We start from the raw sequence: 22,349 nt of genomic DNA, 5'->3' as shown, positions 1-22,349 counted from the left end.
AAAGATGCAACACTGAATGTTTATTTGTCGAGTTCACAATAAACAGGAAGCGTCGAGTGAACTGCTCAGTCTCCCTTCAACCCTGTTATTCAAACACAACACTGTTCCAGAATCATTTGTTAATCAGGAGTTAACGCATGTAAATCCACTCTTTGCTTTAGTAGCCAATGAAAACATTTTCACTTGCGTAATATAATATAACACCTCCACAGTGGGCTTCCCTTTCAAAACATCCTGTGTAGGTTTGTAAGTTTAATATCATTCATTTTCAGCAGTTAATGGCATTTTATCTGCTGAAGTTACTCTGTTGCATCACTTATTTTTATTTCAAAATTATGTCATTTTTCAAAATAGAGTTTTACTAATTCATTGCTACAGAATACACAAAGCTGTTTTTCCTCCGACTGCTGTAATTATTTTATACACAAGACAGAAACAAGAGCCACGGCTCAGTCCACATCAAGTATCAGAAACGGCAGCTTTTAGGCCGACAGTTGTAGTGGTTCATCAGGTTACAGCAGAGAAGCTGTGGAAAAAAAATCTTTTCTACAAGTTAACAAGAAAAAACTGAGCAAAACGAAAACATCCCGGTAGTTCCACAGAACGCTGTCCTGCTTCATCAGCACTTTGTCTGGGATTTGAATCTTCAGAGCAAAGTGAGCACATCTCTGGAAACGACGTTGACGGCTCAAATAAGAAGCTGAAGAATAGCTCCAAAACCATACCAGCCACTGAGCAAAGTGTGGTCTTTAAAATCCTATAAAACGTCCACAATTCCCAAAATCACTCAAACAAACAATGAGGGTCAAACATTCAAGTAGGAGTTCAAGAAAACAAAAAAAAAAAGACCAAATAAAAGTGATGAAAACAACAAAACACATCAAAATATGACTGAAAATATCTGAAGGGATCGGCAGCAACCTAGCAACGCATTCAAGCCCCAATGACCAGTTAGTTTGCCATGTCCATCATTTACATACACTCCCAAAAGGAAAGAAACGTTATCACAGAGGAAACCTTGAAAACAAGCAGTAAATATGATGGTACCAATCGCTTATTTACAACACAGGTAAGCTATTTCAACAGGTGTTTGCGAACGATGATGCAAGTTGTTAGTTTCTGGTCCACACGGGGATTCGCTGTGGGTAACGATTGAAACATGCAGTGTTTCAGTGCTCCCTCTAAGCCTTAAAAGTGAAATGGGACCACAAAGCTCAGCAGAGAGAAAGACAGACCAGCTCGCTGCATTTTCCACACCTAAACCATCGTAGTTTGGATTCATGTTTTCCCCTAAAGGCAACAATGGGTGCATCGATGTGCAGTTCATTCAGCATCAAGAATGTGTCGACACAGTGTGAGAGGTATTATATTTACAGTAAGTTTACAGACATGTTAAACTGCCCATAATATGCTTAAAGGATCTCTGTGTCTTTTAGCCTGTTATCTGCCTTCTTTTATTCAAACCTATAAAAGATCAAAGTCCAGGAAAAATGCTGCTCAGCTGCCTTAAAGGATTAGTTTATAGTCCAATCTTCACTCCAGTTACACAACGATATAATGCTCCACCAAGCAGCATTAAATACAACCAAAAAAAAAATCCATCGAGCACATTAAAGTCTAATGTGAACCAGCCGAATCGTTCAGCTGAGCACTGCTGAAAATCCTGATGTTCCAGTAGCAAACATATCTGACTCATTTCACACAAGACTGCAGCTGTTCCAGGATTTGGGCCATATTTCTATTTAAGAGGAACTTAAAAGTGAAAGAATGTGTCGCATACATGGCTAACTTTAACATTAGCTTCAAAGGAGGCTGTTAAGGAGAAAAGTATGAGCACTTTAAATCTGACGAGACCAATTCATCCTGCTGATTATGAACATATTTGTATGCAGATCAAATTACATCATCCTCCAAAGCTTGGATCCAGCTCCCTGTGGGGAATAAAGCCTTTGCCATCGCTCCCACTGAAGCAAATGTAGCCAAAGTCCACCTCTCTCGTCTGATCTGTCCTTCTGCCAGGTAGTAGTGAATATATCCTCTTACAGCATCTATAAGCAAACCTCTTATTACCTGCATTAAGATGCCATAATCATCATTAGTAGTGTGAATTCAATTGCAATCTTCTAAGGAGCTGCAGCGCTAACCTCTGGCTGTAAGCAGGAGAGACTGTGGCTATTAAAGCATTAGCAGTGCTTTATCACTGCTACATTAACTAGAGCAGTAGTGACTGCAGCACTTAGCAATTTACACACCAGCAGGTAACACTAGTATTAGCAAACAATATGTCGAGCTAAGTTATATGCTGCAAGAAGCTATTACTGGCCATCACATTGTTCTTACAAAAAGCATTCTAAGCATGTTAGCATATGCGGAGCTAACGCATGCAGCGATGTGGATTAGCACGTTCTATAAGCTCTATGCTAGTGACTAGGTGGAGTGAAAGCAGGCGTAGAGGGAGCACTGATTGATTCACTGGTGTCACATCAGTATGTCCAGGTCGTCTCCGTGATCGTCCTCCTCTGTCACCCGTAGCGACAGGACCTCCTCGTTCAGAAACAGCCCGCTCAGTCGCTCCTTTCGGGCCTGCCGCTGCTCTTTGAGCTGTCGCTTGCGGAGGGCTTTCTGCTGAAGCTTTCGCTGCTTTGAACGTTTCTGGAAGAGACGGTGTGTGGAGAGAGGAGTTAATAATAACAATAAATAAATCGTGGGTCTAAATGCTCTGATATGAGCAGATGTCAGCAGTGTGACAGCATTTTGTAGAAACGGATACAAGTCAACTTCAACCCTTTCAGTAATTTGCATTTCACAGCTCAACAATCCATCAGAGCATTTCATCTAAAACTGTGTAAGCACATTCTCACAGCTGTTGTTGTGAACATCCAGCCACTGCTTCACCAGCTCCACCATCTGTCAGCTACAACCTGCTCTCTCATATGTCCCCAAAAAAGGCTGATTTCTGTTTTATGATTGCAGTTTACTTTTTTTTTTAATTTATATATTTTTTATTAAGGTTTCAAAAGCAGGCATTCACAGTATGTACATCATGTAAGCATACTTCTTGCTTAGGTTATCTGCCTTAGATACCGAAATAGTATTTTAATTTACATCCGAATCATAAAGAAAGAATATTTACAACTATAGAAACAATTGAAACAATCACATAATCCGAAATAAGAAAAACAAACAAAACCAACAAACCTACAAACAAAACAAAAACAAACAAACAAACAAAAAAACAAACAAACTGGATGTGTTGGTAGGGGGTGATCCTATAAATATATACTCTCATACATCACAGTTATTGGTTTGTGAAAATAAAATCTGGCCTATGAGGCGTGATATATTTGACCCAGTTTTCCCAGTATGATGTAAATTTCTCCAGCTTGTGGTTGGCAGAAGCTGTTATCTTTTCCATGTTATAGATTTCCATTGTGATTTCCATCCATGTACTTATGTTTGGGCTCTCCGGGGATAACCATTTTCTGGTGATACTCTTTTTACAGGCCATCAGTAGAATAATGATTGCAGTTTACAAATAGTTTTCTTGTTAGCTGAACCTTATTCTACAATTTGTTAATCCTGAAAAGGCTCACGTGTACTCCACAAACAATGAAAGAGATATTTAAGCTAGAGACAAAGCACATACCAATGATCTGAACTGAGACTTTCTTTGGTTGAGAACAACTGTGGGAATCATAGTATGGCAACAGAACTGGCACTGGAAAATATTATCAGTTACACAACGCAAGACAAAACACACAATTCACCTCAGGATCAAAGCTTAGAGACAAGGCTGCAAAGACATTCTTGTTAGTCTTGTGATGCTTTCCTACATCTTGTGACTTAACAGATCCTAACGAGCCAACTTACAGCTGATCCAGGCTAAAATCTAACCATTGAGAATCTATTCTCTCTTTACTGTGTGATCTCCATCATGCTGCCCCCTGATTACACTCAGACTGCACTCTGAGACTTCCTGTGTTTGTGTCTGAAGAAAAAACAATCAAAGATCACTCAAGCGATGAGCTCTATTCTAACACAGCACAGCAAAGTTCACCAAACTGATTAAATCACTGAATCAATTATTTTTCCTCAGCAGTTCACATTAGATCATAATTATTTTAGATCACAGTGGATGTCAATATTTAAAGTCGCAATTAACAGCAGTTTAAAGAAATGTAAACTCTGCTGTCTGACAAAGTTCATGAAAAGGAAAAAAAAAAAGTCTAGTTCTGAAATGCTGAGTAGGGCTGGGCCATATTATACCGTTCACGGTAATACCGGTATAATGTTAGGCAACGATAGGAAAATGAAATTTCGCGATAGAATGGGAGTAAAACGCGCATGCGCAGTGCCTTTGTTTTCATACGCACATGGCCGATTGTTGAGTGAAACAGATGATCCAGAATTGGTTTGTAAAAATGGTGCAACTTCCGTGATGTGGAAATGGTTTGGTGTTTGTCCGTCAGATACACAACAAAGCACATTTTTTTGCAGAACATGCAAGCAGCCGTTGTTATTGTCGTATTTGTCGGACTAAGATGCTCTTAAATCTGGGAGTAATCTGGGTCCTAAACTCTGTATGCTTCTGGTCAAACGAACACTGCAGCATCACTGAGAGTTAAAACCTGTCTAAATTCTTTCATCTTTAATAAAACAATCAGCATTGCTGCTTTACCAGGTGTAACTATGAAGTTTAACTTTCAGGCATCCATGAAAACAAAAGTTATTACATTTAACGGAGTTAGAAGTTAGCAGGAAGCTAGCGGAAGTTAGCTCGCTAGTTTCGCTAGTTACCTAAGCATGATATTGCATGTTCTGACTGAGAGATTTCTGAAAAAAAAAAATCAAACGTACAGCTCTGCTATCACTTCCAACATAAATGAAGACGGGAAACTAAACAGCAGTGACGTTTGTAGGGTTACTGAAGTTGGGCTAGCTGCTATATAATGATGTGCTACGTGATCGCTAGCGACACAGCTATGTTAGCATAACATAAACAGTGAAGCTGGAGGATGAACGCTAACTTTTTTCCACTTATAAAAGTTAACGTGAAGGTTCCTCATGGTTAGAGACAAATGCAATCGCATGGCAGGATGCTGTAAACGGACCAAACTTCAGTCAGGAGAACAACTGAGATAATCCATCCACAATATGAGGTTAGTCATTAATATACTGCAACAACATGGGAATAGAGCAGCTGCCAGAGAATTCAACATTAATGAATCAATGGTACAGAAGTGGAGGAAGCAAGAAGAATGAGTTTAATAAAGTTTGATTTATCTGACTGCTTTGTTTCGCTTAATGTGCCTTATAATCCTGTGCACCTTATGGTCCGAAAAATACGTACTGCACACTGCAGTTTAATGTTGCAAAGCACCTCTTTTTAACTTCAGTGGATATTATACATGGTTATGCTCAGGATATGTCAGCCCATTTCTACTGGAAATGCCTTTTGGTTAAACTTTCAGCAAGGAATTTGCATTTGCACTGTTGCATTTTTATAAAGCTTTAATGTACATAAAAACCAGCTTCTTGTTTAAGTGAAAATAAATGGAAGGTTGTCTTTTTGCGCTAGTAATGTTGTGGAGTTGTATTTTGTCTCGCATCCATTATATCGTCAGTTATATCGTTATCGCAAATTTTCAAATATATATCGTGATAAATATTTTTGGCCATATCGCCCTGCTCTAATGCTGAGTGGTTTCTCGTAATCACACCAACCACAGTCCTCACTTCCTTAGATTCAGTGAGAGTCTCCACACTCATACGCCTGTAGTGATCCTCCACAAGAGTCCCAGTTTCTCACGTGGGCCCTTGGGTAAATTAATTGCCCACCTCTGCGCTCAGGTATTACAGTCACACAGTCTCCTCTGCTGCTACACCACAGTGTGAGGGTGAGGGGAGGAGCGGTGCTGATAACAACTTGGTCATCTGTTATAAGTCCAATAAAGGCTTCCAAGCAAGCGTTCGTCAATAGAAAACTCTCACTCAAGTTTCAAGGGCAGAAAATGTGTAACAATTATTAACACAACGCCAAATGTCCTTCTGTATAGAACAATCAAGATCTGCAACTGTTCTTCCAGTGTTTCAGAGATATATATTATAACCACTGGCCCGGACTCTGCAGAGCAAAATATTTACCAAGAAAACAAAAACTGTTTTTCATTTTTCAACATTCATCTTTCTTACTTTAGAGTCTCGTATGCGTTCTGCAGCACTGGAAAGATTTCCATCACTGTGAGCTCTGCTAATATTAGCAACACTGCTCCCACTACAGGCAGAGGCTGTACCCCCTGGAACACAAGGCACAGACACTGTTAGAAACATCAAGACCAGAATGCAGGGGAGCAATTTTATCTTGGCAAAAGCTGGAAGTACCAACATAAGCACAGACTCCTGTGGCGGTGTCAAACCAGGCAGCATCGTACCTGCTACAGAGTTGGAGGCAGTAGATCCAGTGGAGGAGCTGGCAGAGCTGACCATGCTGGCGTTACTGCTGCTGGCTCCGCTGACGCCGCCTGTACTGGCACTGCTGTGGCTGCTCCTCTTCCAGCCCTCCCTGGTGCTGCTGGCTCGCTGCCTGGGGCTGTGCTCCCTGATGTAGTTACGCACCTAATGACGTCACACAGATCCATTAAAAGGGGAGTTTCTGAACAACTCTCGACAGCGCTGCTCCTCAATATGCAGCAGCTACAAAGCTGTTGTTGCTGCTCACCTGTTTGAGCTTCTCATCGGTGAGACAGTTGAGCTCGATGATGAACTCGCTGTCAGTGGGAGAGATCTGAGCACAGGGGTCAATGATCTTGATGATGTCGAGCTGCTCTCTCAGGCCCATCTCTGTGCTGACCTTCCGGCTCAGATACTCAATGTACTCCACCTAGAAGTGGAAATTCAATTCAATTCAGCTCTATTTAAATGGCATCAAATCACAACGATGGCTGCTTCAAGGCACTTTACATTGTAAGGTAAAGATGCTACAATAATACAAAGAAAACCCCAACTATCATACGACTCTGCATGAGCAAGCGCTTTGGCAACAGTGAGAAGGAAAAACTCCCTTTTAACAGGAAGAAACCTTCAGCAGAACCAGGCTCAGGGGAGGGGCGGGGTCATCTGCACGACCGGTTGGGGGAATAACACACCAGTTCAACTGACTGTATATCGAAATGTATTACAGGTTAAAAAAAATAGACAAACAAATGAAAAAAATAATAGACGACACACTGCAACAAACAAAACCACGCAAGACAGAAAACACCTGGTTCATTAGCTTTAATGCTAATTCTGAGCACTCAGCACAAAACGAGCTTGTTTTGTTTACTTGTTCATCGTTGGTCATGGCACTCCAAGGCAGCTCATCCAGGTTGCGATGAGGGTGGGGCTTCGGCTTCCTCTTGGAAAACAAACATGGTGAACTTGGCACACTTGGAATTATGTCAGAGAGGACATCACTGCCACTTGCAATGTCACTTCCTGGTAACTGGGAAAACAACAATGGAAACAATTAGATTAGGACATGACAAGATAGGATTGTTTAGGAAAGCCATTTTCCACATTCATACAGATAAAGCAACAAGTGCAAATGACTTACAACTCCTACTAAACATGAGCACCTACAGAATATTAAAAATCAGACCGACTAATAAGCTACCTGCCACTCAAATTCACTGTCAGACCAGTCCCAGTATGTGCTGATAGAGGAGGAGACGTCACTGCAAACACTGCCTTCAGGAAACAAATCCAGCGATGTGAGTTCTTGGTCGTCCAGAAGGGAGTAGCAGTCGTCTTGATCCCCCACAGAGACGGAGGAGAAGAGCTCCTCGCTACACTCAGAGCTGGCAACACTGGTACCACAGGAAGTAAGGTTCCACCTGAGGAGAACAGAGTGGACATCAAAATTAATCTTTTAAGTGACTTCTAGAAGTTGTTCTCTTCTCTCTTTTTAGACCAGTAAGGTAAAAGAAAAGCACAGATGAAGGATTTGGGGAGGATTACAGAACAGCTGGACCTTTGTTCGCCTGTGCCTTCAAATTAAGATAATAAAACGTTGCTCCAACAGTTGTTCACTTGGCAGCCACTGCTAGGTGATAATTAAACTATTTTGCACAGTTTCAGGCTGTAACACTTGGCAACAATGTTTCAGCTACTGTCTGATTTGGAGATAAAACACTTTTATTTCTTATGTTTGTGTTTAATTTGCTAAATCCTAATATGACAGTTCAAATAATTGATTGGCTACAATTTCCAAGATATTTATGTTTAACATTTTATACCTATGCACACTGTTAACATAAGTTTTAATCATGAACTGTTAGCTTATGTCTTTTCATCTGTTTATGGTCACTTCATATGATAGTTCACCTTTCTTCATTATAGAGAAGACTTAACGTGAAAGTCAAAGCAGCCCCACCAGCCCCGAACTAACCATCCAAGCAGTGGACAGCAGTAAAACTTTAGATGTGTCTCGTCACTGTTGTGCACTTGCGACTCACTAAATAAACCATACAAAGAGCAATGAACATGCTGCTGCTGTGTTCTTAAGCACAAAAAAATTACAAGTACCCTGTTTTTCGTGCTTTTCCAACTTTAGTACTAGAACACACTAACACATGAATCAGTTTTGACATGGAGCACAGGTCATGATATGTAGACATTCTGCTTTTAAGACATGTCTACATGTCTGACTATTGACTTATTCCATCATTTAACAATTCAGGACAGCAGTAGAGGAAATGTAAAGGTTATACTAGGGCTGGGCGATATATCGAGTTTTTTAAAGATATCGATATATTTTCATACGAGATATAAGATGTGACAATATCGTTTATATCGATATAGTCTATGTTACGTTATAATTATACTTGTGGAGCCGCAGGTTTGCCTCTCTTTCGTCCACTTTTGTCTCTACGCAACGTTACTCGGCCTCGCCTCTCCTTCACTGAACCCAACTCCCCCTCCCCCATAGCTTCACCTGCAGGCAATGACAAGATGAAAGCGGAAAATCTCCGTTAGCGAGTTACCGTGCGTGGGGCTGGACGGCGTCAACATGTTAGCGAGCTAACCGCACTAACGAGCTAACCGCGCTAACGACATGCAGCCCGGAGGGGCTGCACGGCCTAAAATCCTTTCCTTTTCTCAAAAATCGACAGTGCGCCTTATGTATGAATTCTGGTTATGCTTACTGACCGCGAACCGATTTTATGTGGTGCACAGCGCTCAGCAATCTGTCAAAAAATTTTTTAATATGACTTTGCTAAACTACGGAGCTGCACCGCTTGATGGATTGTCGGAGGATTACGGCTACAGAGGAGGAGCCTCGCGGAGTGATACGTACTGTGTGTGTGTATAAGGACCACAAATGGCACCTGTTCAGAGACGTGGTGCAGCTGTGAAATCTGTCTCTTTGTTATTGTGCTCAGCGTCTTTTAGTTTACATTTTGACTGCACAATTGTGAGCTTTTTGTTATGCACAAAAACAACATTGTTTTCTTTTATTTATGGACCATGATTATTTAATAAATGCTGATAATTTATTTTTGAGTAATATCTACGCTGTATGTAAATAAAAGTGCCCGTGTGACATCTGGGACACAGTGTGACTAAGAACTCTCTTTTTGTTCTTAACTTATGGCTTTAAAAAAAAAAAAAATCGAGATATATATCTTATATCGCCATGCAGCTAAAAGATATCGAGATATGAATTTTGGGTCATATCGCCCAGCCCTAGGTTATACACATTTTACTGGTGCACATTATGAGTCACAGTACTTTCAATGGCATATTGCGAATGAAATGCAAATTAAAAAAAATATATTACTTGTGTGAATTTTTAATATGCATAAAAAAGATTTAACTTTACTTTGCAGCATTATAGAATTCCTGTTACTGGGAATGTGTCTAATCCAAGAGAACATCATATGATGTGAAATCTGAAAATTGCATTTTATGCTTCATATCAGCAAATTTCATAAAAAATATGTGAACTCTGTAGTTTATGAAGAGGTGCTGTCAGAAAATTAGCAGCTACTCCAAATTAAACAATTAGAATAATTTAAACAAGTTTAGCATTAGTAAATGAGTCAAGTTTGACTGCATTTATGTGGAAGCATTTTGGCTGCAGAGGAGTATAATCTGTAACTTTCCACATACGGTTACAAAACTCTTCCAATTTGCCAAGCAGACTGGAAACAGGCAACAGGATGTTCCAATTTAAAGTTCTTCTGCATTTACAGGGCATACCACTCATGCACATCTGTGGCACACAGAGTTTATCTGATGCATTTACTTCCTTTAGAAAAGAATCTGGATAGTCCCAAAAGAGTGACAACTAACAGATACTTTATCTATCAGCCAAGGATTAATTTGCACCACCAAGAGTGGTAATTTGCCGGTTCAGATAGAGGGGGAGGAGGTGGAGGTGGTCAACAAGTACAAGTACCTCGGGCTGTGGGTGGACAATAAACTGGACTGGTCATGCAACACAGAGCACCTGTATAAAAAAGCCCAAAGCCGACTGTACTTCCTCAGGAGGCTGAGGTCTTTTAACATCTGCAGGAAGCTCCTGAGGATGTTTTACCAGTCAGTGGTTGCTGGAGTACTTTTCTATGCTGTGGTGTGCTGGGGGAGCAGCACAGCAAAGAAGGACTCATCCAGGCTGGAGAAACTGATCAGGAGGGCTAGCTCTGTGGTCGGCATGAAGCTGGACACTCTGGTGACAGTGGCAGAGAAAAGGACATTAAAGAAACTGATGGACATTATGGACAATGCCAGGCATCCTCTGCACACGGCCATTAACAACCAGAAGAGTCTGTTCAGTGACAGGTTGCTTCTCCCAAAGACAAGAACTAACAGACTTAAAAACTCCTTTGTCCCACACGCCATCAGACTGTTTAACTCCTCTCTGGAGGGGAGAGGGAGGGGAAACAGGAGGACAAAGGAGGGGGGAACAACTAAGCTGTAGTGCCTCTTCACCTCACTGTGCAATACCTTTTGTGCAATACTTTTGTAAATAGTCAACGGTGCAATAGACCTCAATACTTGAAATGTGCAATTCACTTGTATTTTTATTCCTATTTATTCTATTCATCCCCTTCGTATATTTTATTTATATTGTCTCTGTATTTATATATATATATATATATATATATATATATATATATATATATATATATATATATATATATATATATATATATATATATATATATGTGTGTGTGTGTGTGTATATATATATATATATAAAATATTCTGTAACTCTGTAACTTCTGTCGGTGCTGTGCTTTTTTGGAAATCGAATTTCCCAGAGGAACCCACCCGAGGGATTAATAAAGTTCTATCTAATCTAATCTAATCTGAAATCCCATCATTGTTACACAGTAACATTAAAGATCCTGTGTCTACTCTTTAAGGGTTTTTGTAGTTTTTTTAAAAAAAAACCTGAGGTGTAAATATGAGCTGTGAAAATCTGAAACCTCTCACTGCTGGGATTCCTCTAGTCCCCCAGCAACAAGACTGGCTGCTAGCTTAGCAAGCCACTTAGAATTTCCTCTTCTTACACAGATAGAGGGCTAACAATAGACACTTTACAGTAGCAGCACTTTGAGGGGACTGTTGTTGTGATTTGGTGTTGTATAAATAAAACTGAATCGAATTGAACTCAAGAGTGTTAAAGGCAACAGGGATGTCATTCAGGTCTGTATCCTCAGCACTGTAGGCTCCACACCACTACAGAGCTCCAAAATAGGGGTATACAGGCACAGTAGATACATGTACAAACACAAATACAGTCATTCTGTACTTGCCTGTTACTGTGAAAGCGATGCAGAGGATCCGTTCGATGACACGATGATAGCTGACAGCCAAAATCGCTGACATCCAGAGTTCCCACATCACTCAGGTTGGCCCTTTGGGAGAGGAGAGGGAAAGGCTCCTCCGGGGCCAAAAACTTCTCATACAAAGATTCAGACATGGTAAATCTGTATCTGAAATAAAGGAGGAGGGTAATAAATAGGCAGGGCTATGTTTCAATACACCTTCAAATAAATACATTATGCAAGGTCGTTATGCTGGACTGTACATGTGTTAACCTTCATAAGGCTTGTTTGTGAACACAACTGTTGATGCCACTGTTTATTAGGGGTGCAACTAGGGCTGCTCGAGTATGGCAAAAATGATAATCACGATTATTTTCACTGAAATTGAGATCTCGATTATTTGACAATACTTTGGTGTCACGGTTCGATATTTATCAAAAATACACAAGGTGGAAGGTGTATACAATTCAGAATAACAGCTAATATTAATAAACTAAGAGACAGTGTAGTTACTCCTGTTTAATGTTTTATTATCGTATTTTACTCATTTGCTAACAAAACTGAAATGGTGCTGGCTTCACAAGAATTATTCTTAGAAGCTTCCGACAGGTAAGCTAACTTGTTTTGCGGATCGCAGCTACGTTCTTCTTCGTTAGTATTGCGTGCAGTCTGGCCAGACCATATAAGCGATACTGCCCCCATAACTTCCTGTAGTGTATTGCAGTTACAAAAACATGTTTACATCGTTTTCGCATATGACGCATCGACGATAAAATTCCGCGTCAACATATTTTTATTAATGACGTCTTCAACGAATCAGGGGAAAGGGGGGCACAAAGAAATACCTTTCTTTCTTATTCTCATTTTAAATGTCTAGCTTTTAATAAATAATTATCTTAATCTTACACCCAAAGTTAATCTGATGTAAAATGTATAGAAGTCCACTATTTATATAGTAACTATTAAATCTCTTTTTTTTCTTTTTTTTTTGCTGGGAGTTGGCAACCCTGTTAGTTAGGTTGTTTAATATTTCTGCTAAGTACTCGTTAAAATACCAGAATAGGAAGGATGGAGGATTTAAGTTTATTAAATTGATCAGTACTGCTGAACTATGAAATATTTTGGGTGCAGTGTATTTTTTGCATACAAGTATAACAAAATAGCTTTAGTATGAACTTGAGTATGAACTCATACAAAATGCAGCAAGATATTAAAAAACTGCTTTATTGATTAAAAAGCACACTATATCGGATTCATATCGGTATCGTCAGATATCCAAATTTATGATATCGGTATCGGACGTTAAAAAAAAGTGGTATCGTGCCATCTCTACTTAAAACACTGTGAGATATGCCAGGTTTTTGACTAGCGTTCTGCTCATGTTTTTGTAACAGGCTGCTAGTAACAAAGTGCCTGAAGATACAATTTAAAATTGTCTGTGAAGGTTCTCAGTCATCCAGGTCATCGTAGTCAAAGGAGCTTGCAAAGAAAAGTGTCTGGACTTCTTTAAGTTACTTGAAGACGTTTCACCTCTCATTCGAGAAGCTTCTTCAGTTCTAAGGCCAAATGGTGGGGAGTCCCATATTAAAACCTAGTGGGAGTGTCCCCCCGCAGAGGGACAAAAGGACCCCCTGATGATTCTCTAATCGTCTGAGCCAAGGTGTGGGTCCCAATCAGCCAGAGTTTCGGGTGAGCTTTTCTTTGCAAGCTCCTTTGACTACAATTTAAAATTGTTTCTTTGCCAAATTGTGATGTGATACTGGTTCATCTCTCGAGTTAATAAATTATTATATAATTTATTCTAACATATTTGCTCCACTGCACACGTTTTTTATTGTTTGTACTGTGCATGTCTAATCTGTTTATACTGGGATCAAAGAAAAAAAAACGGACTTCTGTCCCTTGTATGTGTACATGTACTTGGTCAATAAATCTAACTCTGATTGTTCAGATACTAAAAAAAAGTCACTAATGGTGAAAACCTGTTTTTCGTCCAAGCATCAGTAAGAAGAAACATCTACCGATTTACTTTAATGGAAAAACTAGTTGGACTACCTACTATGAATGCTTTTTACTTAGCAACTGTGCTAATAATAAAGCTCATAATCAACTGCTGGCTCTGTTATTTGGCACAGCTTAGACTCAAAGTAACTGGTAAACAGCCTGAATACTTCAAGTTACGGTAAACATAACCCCACGCGTTAAAAGCGCGCGCGCGCGCGCTCGCACACATATATATAAAGGCTTTGATAAAGCCAGCTCCATTAGCTTGAGTAGAACTTACATAAACAGTATTCGTGTTTAGAAAACGCGAGCATAAGCCTCTGACATCACAACACAAGCTAACATCCTTAGCTTGCTGCTAATCCTCCGAAATATCTATGTAGCGTTTGCTAATACACAAAACGATCTGAAACTCCCATTTCCCAACAAATGCCATGTGTGAACGCTATGTGAACAGGTCTAAGCTGTAACTAAGAAGCTATCGATATTAAAAATCCTACCTTTTGGTTGTTCAAAAAGAGACCACTTCTATCGCCTCCATTTGCAAATCCGTTTTCCTCTAAACGACGAGCTGAGCTCTCACCGCGAGACTCCGCGGAATGAGAGTCATGTGACATGAAGGCGGAAGCTGTCGCACAAATACAAAACTAGCTAGACAAATCCCTCTCTAACACCAATTTCTCATCTTTTTATCTGTTAATTCTGTATGTTAGTGAACACCGAGGCATGTCTTCCAGCCATTCAAAGGACTCTTTGAGCTTTCTGGGAGGCAGAATACCACCGGAAGTCGAGTCATTGTCAAAAAACTTGAAGGATGTGGACCAAGAGTTGTTCCGAAAAATACTGAAAGGTAAATAAAGTCTAAAACAGAAAAAAATAGCAAGAACTAAATAATCGTATTATATTGTGTCTATTCGAATACGTACCCTGAAACAATAAAACTGAACGCCTTTTGGTGAAGTTTATTGTGAAACTGGACCAATAACAGTATCCACAGTAGAGTTGTGACCTCCTCAGCCTCCCAGGATGTTTATGTCGTGATAAGATCTTCTGCTGATATTCGGACCAAGTGTTAGCAGTTGAAGATGCCGGATAAGTGCATTTAATGTGACTGTGAATGATTCCCTGTCCAGCTGTGGTCAGTGCCCTGGAGGGAAAGGACTGCACAGAGGGGATGAAGTCCATAGCAGAGAGCAGTGTCATCCCGCAGGAGAGGCTCTGTCACATCGTAGCTGGGATCCACAGACTGCTGTCTGAGGCCATCCGCATCCCCACAGCGTTACTTAAACAGGAGGTGAGCTGATGCTAAGGCACTAGAAATTATATTCACTGAAACAGACTTCTTAACTAACATCTTCATTCCTCTTCTGTGGTGCCTGATGGGGCATTGATTAGATCTTTAAGGAAGATTTGAAGGAGCTAAGGTGAGGGAATCATTTTTTTTCCACACCTCTCTTTGTTTCCATTTATTATCTCCACAACCCCACCCCCCAGATTCTGAAGAGGTTATTTCTATTGTGTTTTTTCTTCTTTTATTAGAATACCCGAAGACTTCATCACAGATTTCTCCAGTGTGGTTTTTGGAAATCAGTATGTTGATTTTACAACCTCAGGCATGTCCAGGATTGGTATCTCAGAGCAGTGCTACAATCAGGTTCTATTTCCTGTGCTGTTTGTGTTTTCAGCCGTGCAGCTCTAGAAGCGGCCGCCTCTCAGAAGGATCCTCATCTCCCCACACTTGAAGAATTGAAATGGAGAGTGGATGTTGCCATTTCTACAAGGTAACATACTAAACGAACTGCAAAAACAATATGGCAATATGTGCAAGAAATCTTTGTTAATGGTTAACTGCCTAGCTTTCCTGGAACAATACCATCTCTTACCACCGTCTCTTACTTGCAATATAGAAATAAGTCAGGAAGAAGGGTTTAGTGACAGATTACAAAAGATTCTACTGCACTCATTTTAAAGTCCTACTCTTTAGACTTTGTGATGATGTTTTTGCTTTTCTGTGTCGAAACAGCTCTTTAGCCCGAGCGCTGCAGCCTTCTGTTCTCATGCAGATGAAACTTTCAGATGGGAGGTTTCAACGCTTTGAGGTATTTAAACAAGTAACCTGTTCCTGATTGTACACACAATACATTCTGACCCACAGTCCCCTTCTTATTCTCATTTTATTTACTTTTAATGACGATACCAGTACCACAGTATAGATCTACATGCCAAATTTCTGTGCATAAAACCACAGTTCAGAGGGTTTTTTTCTCTTGGTCTTTTGGCTTTTAAGAGTCTTGTTGAAAGTAATAGTTGTTCAGAAGACGTTGACGGTTTCCTCGCCTCTTTGTCTTCCCAACATGACAAAGTGCCTGCATGGATTCTCTCTTAGCACTGACATGCTTGTTAGGTTAATTGGTAGTACTAATTTCGCTGTAGGGATAATTATGAGTGGTTGTCTTTAAGTATTTACGAAAATGGATGGATTTAACAATACCTTTTAAATTCCTGAAAATGTCTTATGCATTAGCAAATCTCTAACAGAACAACTACAAAGAAACGAGTCAAGGTGTTGCAATCCCGAGGGTGAATCATGGGATGTACTTAGTTTTTCAAGGACCTGCATAGAGCCTTGTAAAAACTGTTGGCTCTTAATGTCAGTGAGCGAAGATATCCTTAATATGGTCATCTCAGACACAGTTCTGGCTGTGAGCATAACAGCCCCACACACCTGCTGCTAAAGGTGGATGAAGGTGAAGCCAGAATATCAGTTAAACAAGAGGGTGGCCTGAAACGGGGGAGACCCTGTGCCAGACAGTGGAAGGGAACTGGGTTGCATAAAGTCCTAGTACACAGATAAATAAAGATTACTTTTAAATGTAAATCATGCAAAGCTACACTTAAAGTATGCATTGGAAATGAGTTCATTCTCATGAGCTAACCATTGAATGAATTTCTTTTGAGAAACCTGTTAACATCATATGGATTTTTTTCTCCACATGACTGATGATGGTTGTGCACTATAGTAGTTATTCCTGGATTAACACAGAGTGTTAAACATGTTGGTTGTAAGCCAGTGGGCTAATGTAGGTCTGTTTCAGTTATTGCATAACAGGATTACAGAGGAAGTAACGTTTATTAACGGCAGCCTAACCTACAAGCCGTCCTTGACCAAGTGCCCCTGATACGTTTGCAGTGTTGTTTCTGTGCTAGTCAGCTTGCTTGTGCTTATTACAAATATTGTTTTGTTAGATGCTAAAAAAAACAGTTGCATTTCTGAGTCTTATTTTTTTCTTTTATCAGCTTACAGAAAAAAAAAACTACAGTAAAAAAAAAGCCTGATATCCATTCACATAAATGCAAAAGTGTCAGTTTTAAAACAGGAAAAAATGAAGAATAAATAGATGCACTCCACCAGGATGTGCGGCAGCCTCACTGCCACGGCGTAATGCTATAGTACGTCTTATTCAGCAGGGGGCGCCATACTCCGCATCAGCCTCAAAATGACAAACTAGAATCCACAACTGCTTTCAAAGCTGACTACCAGTGTGGTCGGAGCAGAAGCAGGGACGAGGACGCCTACTACGGATGTGCAGCGATTACGTAATCAGATTAAAGCAGAATTAGAAGATAAGCAGCAGCAACATTCGATGTGCAGTTTTTCTTTATGGGTGCAGCTCATCTCCACCTGACGCATGCTTCTCTGGAAGTGAAGGGAGGATGAATAGCAAACAGACGAGATGACTTCTTCCTTCTTCAGCACACTCTTCTTAATTAGCACTTGTGTCTGTTTGCAGTCTGACCGCTGCAAACAGATGGTGACTCACACGCAGCTTGAGACTTAAACACAGGGATGACAGGGACAGAAATTAGGGAGGCAGCAAATGAAACTCTGGGCTTAAGTATTAGAGCACAGCATTTTGCAAGGAGTCCATCTACATCCTTTAGGTAGAAATCCAGGTTTTTAATGACTTTAATGACTATTTCTTGCATTTTTAGACATTCAGACACACAGTAAACAGCTGTGGAATGTGGCTGTGTGCTTATTTTTAATGCTGAACACTTTGTGGGTGTGCTAAATGTTCTGTGGTCTTTTCCAGGTACCTGTGTCTAAATTCCAGGAGCTTCGTTACAACGTTGCTTTGATTCTCAAAGAGATGAATGATCTGGAGAAGAGGAGCATTCTTAAGATCCAAAACTAATACACCATCCGGAGCTGATGTTTATGCTAACTCATCTCTGCTCAGTTTTTAAAACTCAGTGGAGCTTTTCTACATTTTTTCATACGATGTTATGCAAGATAACGCTCTGCACGTCATTATCTTATGCTCTGATGGTGTTGGCATCCAACATACTCGAGACAAGCACTTCACCTCCTACCGTGTATTTAAAAATCTATAAAGTTTTTTGTTCTCGTTGTGCATTAGTCTTTGATGTTTGTGTCACATTTGAAAGTCCTGCAATCCCACACCTGTGCCAAAATACAAAAAAAGTCAAGTGGGCGCTCGTGCACGCTGGTCATGTGATACACGCTCCTCTTTGAAGCAGAACGTTTTGTTCCCTCACCTCTGGGACTCCATGTGACAAGAGGTCGAAAAAATTATTTAGAAGTCTTTTGGCTAAAAGCGCAACCATAAGTGTAAAAAGTAACTTTCTTTTAACTAAAAGTTTGTCTTGTTATGTGTTTGTTTTCCAAAATAACATAGAGATTTTTTTTTCTCACTGTTGAACCACATTTCTGTAATAACATCTGTCGGTCACTAAATTTGTAAGGAATGTTTGATCTGTTCAGATTCAAACTGTGTCACAGAAATAAGAGTTAGATGATAAACTGTAAACTTCAAATGCTGAAAGTCATTGAAATGTATTACAAAGAAATCTTATGTGTTCTTGTGACATCTTTTTACATGAATGAAACTGATGTTTTTGATTAACTGCAGCTATTTTGTAGATTAAATGGAACTCGGTATCATTTCACTCTACTTATTTCTATTCTTTCAATGACAACATGAATGTAAGTGAACGAATGTATGGTGAGGGAATAATAGGATAGTCCCAATTTGAAAGTATTATAAAAGCAAACAAAATATTACTAACCACAATCAAGAAACACAGAAGGAAGGAAAGTACAGCTTTAGTCTGTGCTTTTCTGTTAATTTGGTGTTGTTCTGAGTGGGCGTGTCTTTAAAGTTTGCTGCAGGCAGCAAAGCATTTAGGCTAAAATATTATGCGTGATGTAACATATGAAGTTGCTTTAGCTTTGTAAGTTTGATCATTTAACTTCATATTAGACTATAAAACGAATGAGTTGCTGGATTGATCGGGATCACGATGCTAACACAAAGTTTAGCGTGATGCTCTGCTTAACAGACCTACAGACTGAACTTCATGCTGTCTCCTCAGGGCAACATTAAAACAGATGTTAAGTCTAAGCAACATAAAGAAAAAATGCTTTGTAATGTACTATTTTTCAGTTGGGATAAACTAATCCCATTGGCGAGCTAAATGAAAACTTGTACGTTTAAGCTCATCTCCTTGAATGCCTCTGTATCATTTTCAGTGCAGATGCTATTTTTAGGTCTTTTGTTGGAAGTCCTGTTGGGTTTCCCTGTAGTTGCCTTTGCAACTACAGGGAAACCCAGTAGTTGCTCGCCTGCTCGATCTCCTCCAGTGAGTGAAAACTTAAAACAGACAAAGTTGAATGAAGGCAAATATGCTGAGTAGTGGAACTGGTGAGTAACCGTTACACTCACTCTGAGCCCTAACACCATGTAGACGGTTACACCCTGTGGGAATGAACTCACACTGTGATGAATGTTAAAAATTGAGATTTAATTTCCCTTTCACCCCGTATACATATATACTAATAAGATGGTGGATGCTAGTATTGAATTATATTGAAGTTTGAGATAATGAAGTCAGCATGTGCACAACTAATTAACTTTTAAAAAATCTTTTGGCTCTGTATGACATCACTGAGGGCAGATATCCTCAGTCAGACAGCTCTGACTTTGAGCACAGTAGCCCCATCAACCCTTCTGGTTGTGAGGGGCTGCCAATCAGAAGAAAGCATGGCTTAAAGTGGGAGGAGCTAGAGTGGCTTGTTTCAAAGAGTGGATGAACTGAATAAAAATGTGGAGTTGACAATGAGCATAACAGGTCCCATTAAAAGATCTACACAGAGCATCTTTAATAATTACAGTTAATAATAAATACTATGCAGATGTTATGTTTTTAGTATTTTGATGGGAATATTCTTTATAACAAGGCTGTTCTTAACAATCCCATCTGATTTCTAATAAAAAAGACCACAAATTCATCCTTACAAACACAATTCTATCTTTAACCAACAAACAGACCCACTGAAAAGTCATTTCTCTTCTTAGGAAAACATTTTGAGAAGAAAAAAAAATCAAAAATGTTATTTTCATAGTCACAAGTCTCAGTACATCCAGTACCTCAACTTCACATTTCCAAGATCAAATCAGATTAAAGACGTTTGCTACAAGCGGTCCTCTCATGCCTACAGTATCATTAGTCTGTGTTTATGCATTCTTTCCCAAATGATCCAATACCTCATAATATATTTTCACTGTCAACAAATGAACAGTGACTCTTTTAGAAACTCTCAAAGTGCAGACTTGGCAGCCATCATGCAAATATCCAGCTATCTCTCTATCCAAGCAAGACGTTGTTTAAAAGTCTGAAGAGGTGACTTTGAGGATAACTGTGTGTCCTAAATGAGCAGGCTATCCAACGTCCAGACGGTCTGCACTGGGGTTGACTATTGGCCTATTTAGAGGCACCCAATGACAGTTCAAGGTGAGAAGGAGCAAGAGAATCTCCCACTACTGTGTGTGCGTGTGTGTCCGGGCAAAGTAAGCATATGGCCACGTGCTTGCATAATATTCTGCCCGTGTCCTGGTTTGCATATATGTCAGAACGTCTGTTTCTGCATGTGTGTCAGCGTGTCTGTGTCTGCTGCGGTGTGCAGGCTCACGTCAGCCTGCGTTTCTGTCTGTGTGCGGGATTGAGTTCACAGGCCAGACTGGCCGACCTACTGAGATCGACACCGACTGGCTCGCTCGCCGCTAATCCCTGCTCACACACACTCTAAACGCCTTTTAGCACACAAGTTTTATTTCAACCCTACAGGAAATACGGCTGATAGGCTTCAGGTGAGGCTAATAATACCACGTAGGCTTGTATCCAAAAACATGCAGAAGGCAATCCCTTAACTACAGTCCTTAAATTCAAGCCTTAACCTACTTCTAATTATGGTTAACTCTGAACACCACCCACACTGGCCAGAAGTCATAATTAGAGGATGATGACAAATGCCCCTTAGTAGACCGAAATAACCAAAGGTGTCTTTTATTCCTCCATCAGAAGTTATGTAGTCTGTCATTAAGAGTGAGCTGATATAATACTACACACCTGCAGTCACAAAGAACCTGCCATACTCTTCAGACCGATACCGTAGTAGAATATTATCTGCTAACATGTCATTTTAATAATGTGCATCAGTACAAAAACACTTTAAGGTGCTACTGAGCCTTGTTTTTGTCCTTGTGCAAACACTTTTATGCAACAATCTCTGGCTAATCTTCAAAGCTTTGGCGAGCTGTCACAGTTATCAAAGCAACCCATCTTGGCCGTGTCACAGTTTGATATCTTAACATCTGCTCTTTTACGCCTTGTGTCACCATCTGAGGATCAATGACAGGATGTGACGGGGTTGTAATAATAATTAACAGCTTTGTCATCCGATGTCAGAGCCGAGCGGTTTCCCCGCAGTAATTATTGTGCTGTGAGCTTCACATCTGTGCCAGCCAACAGAGTCCACTCACATAGTCAAAGTGCTTCTCAGCAAAAGCATTCATTTCCCAGTCTCCCTGAGATCCGTGTGTTGGACATGTAGAGGATACATATTTCTCAGACTGCCTTCTGTCAGAACTCTGTGTTTAGATAAAATTACTCCAACTCCTCCAGATCAGTGACAGAAGTCATGAATATCTTGATTTTACAATTAAATATTATACAAATACCACGTGTTAGGGAATAAAAACATTCTAAATACACGTCTAAATATGTGGGTACACCTATCTAAAGGTGCTTAATAAAGATTCAGGTCAGAGGTCACAGTAGGGATCCAATTTCCAATCTGTATGGAGCATTATCAAGTTTAAGATAAGAAAAATTAGAAGAGGAGATGGAATTACAACTTAGTATAAAGTGACAGGGCCTTCAATGCAAATCTGTGGTAACAGTGTCCAGTGGGGTCAGACCATCTCCAAAACTGCAGCTCTCATTCTGCAGCAGTCAGTATTTATCGAAACAGGTGAACCAGCGACAGGGTCATGGAATGCCAAAGCTCACAGATGCCCATGTGGACATTCTACTGTAGCTCAAATTGCTGAAAACGTTGATGCTGGTTCTGACAGAAAGATGTCAGAATACACAGTGGGTATGGGGTTGCATAGCCACAGACCATTCAAGGATCCCATACTGACCCCTATCCACCAACAATGGGGA

The 22,349-nt window shown here is 40.1% G+C and overlaps 2 protein-coding genes across 2 annotated transcripts; one reads left to right on the top strand and one right to left on the bottom strand.

Annotated features, from left to right (window-relative positions):
- On the bottom strand, positions 1-14,456 carry fam199x (family with sequence similarity 199, X-linked). Its single transcript, XM_085288000.1, has 8 exons — positions 14,321-14,456; positions 11,805-11,984; positions 7,655-7,874; positions 7,325-7,483; positions 6,719-6,880; positions 6,432-6,615; positions 6,193-6,296; positions 1-2,652 (listed from the first exon to the last, which is right to left on the bottom strand). The coding sequence occupies exons 2-8, from the start codon at positions 11,969-11,971 to the stop codon at positions 2,479-2,481; spliced, it is 1,170 nt and encodes a 389-aa protein (XP_085144126.1). The 5' UTR covers positions 11,972-11,984; positions 14,321-14,456; the 3' UTR covers positions 1-2,478.
- A 50-nt stretch (positions 14,457-14,506) lies between these two features.
- commd5 (COMM domain containing 5) lies at positions 14,507-18,791 on the top strand. Its single transcript, XM_085288010.1, has 7 exons — positions 14,507-14,670; positions 14,954-15,114; positions 15,216-15,244; positions 15,360-15,410; positions 15,506-15,601; positions 15,844-15,919; positions 17,915-18,791. The coding sequence occupies exons 1-7, from the start codon at positions 14,547-14,549 to the stop codon at positions 18,014-18,016; spliced, it is 639 nt and encodes a 212-aa protein (XP_085144136.1). The 5' UTR covers positions 14,507-14,546; the 3' UTR covers positions 18,017-18,791.
- Positions 18,792-22,349: the final 3,558 nt, after the last annotated feature.

The sequence above is a fragment of the Mchenga conophoros genome, linkage group LG2, assembly GCF_057382185.1.
Source record: "Mchenga conophoros isolate Kocher_MC1m ecotype Shallow Benthic linkage group LG2, M_conophoros_male_GT1.1, whole genome shotgun sequence".
Classification (NCBI taxonomy): Eukaryota; Metazoa; Chordata; class Actinopteri; order Cichliformes; family Cichlidae; genus Mchenga; species Mchenga conophoros.
The sequence above is the reverse complement of the archived record's forward strand: the minus strand, read 5'-3'. Positions and strand labels throughout refer to the sequence as shown.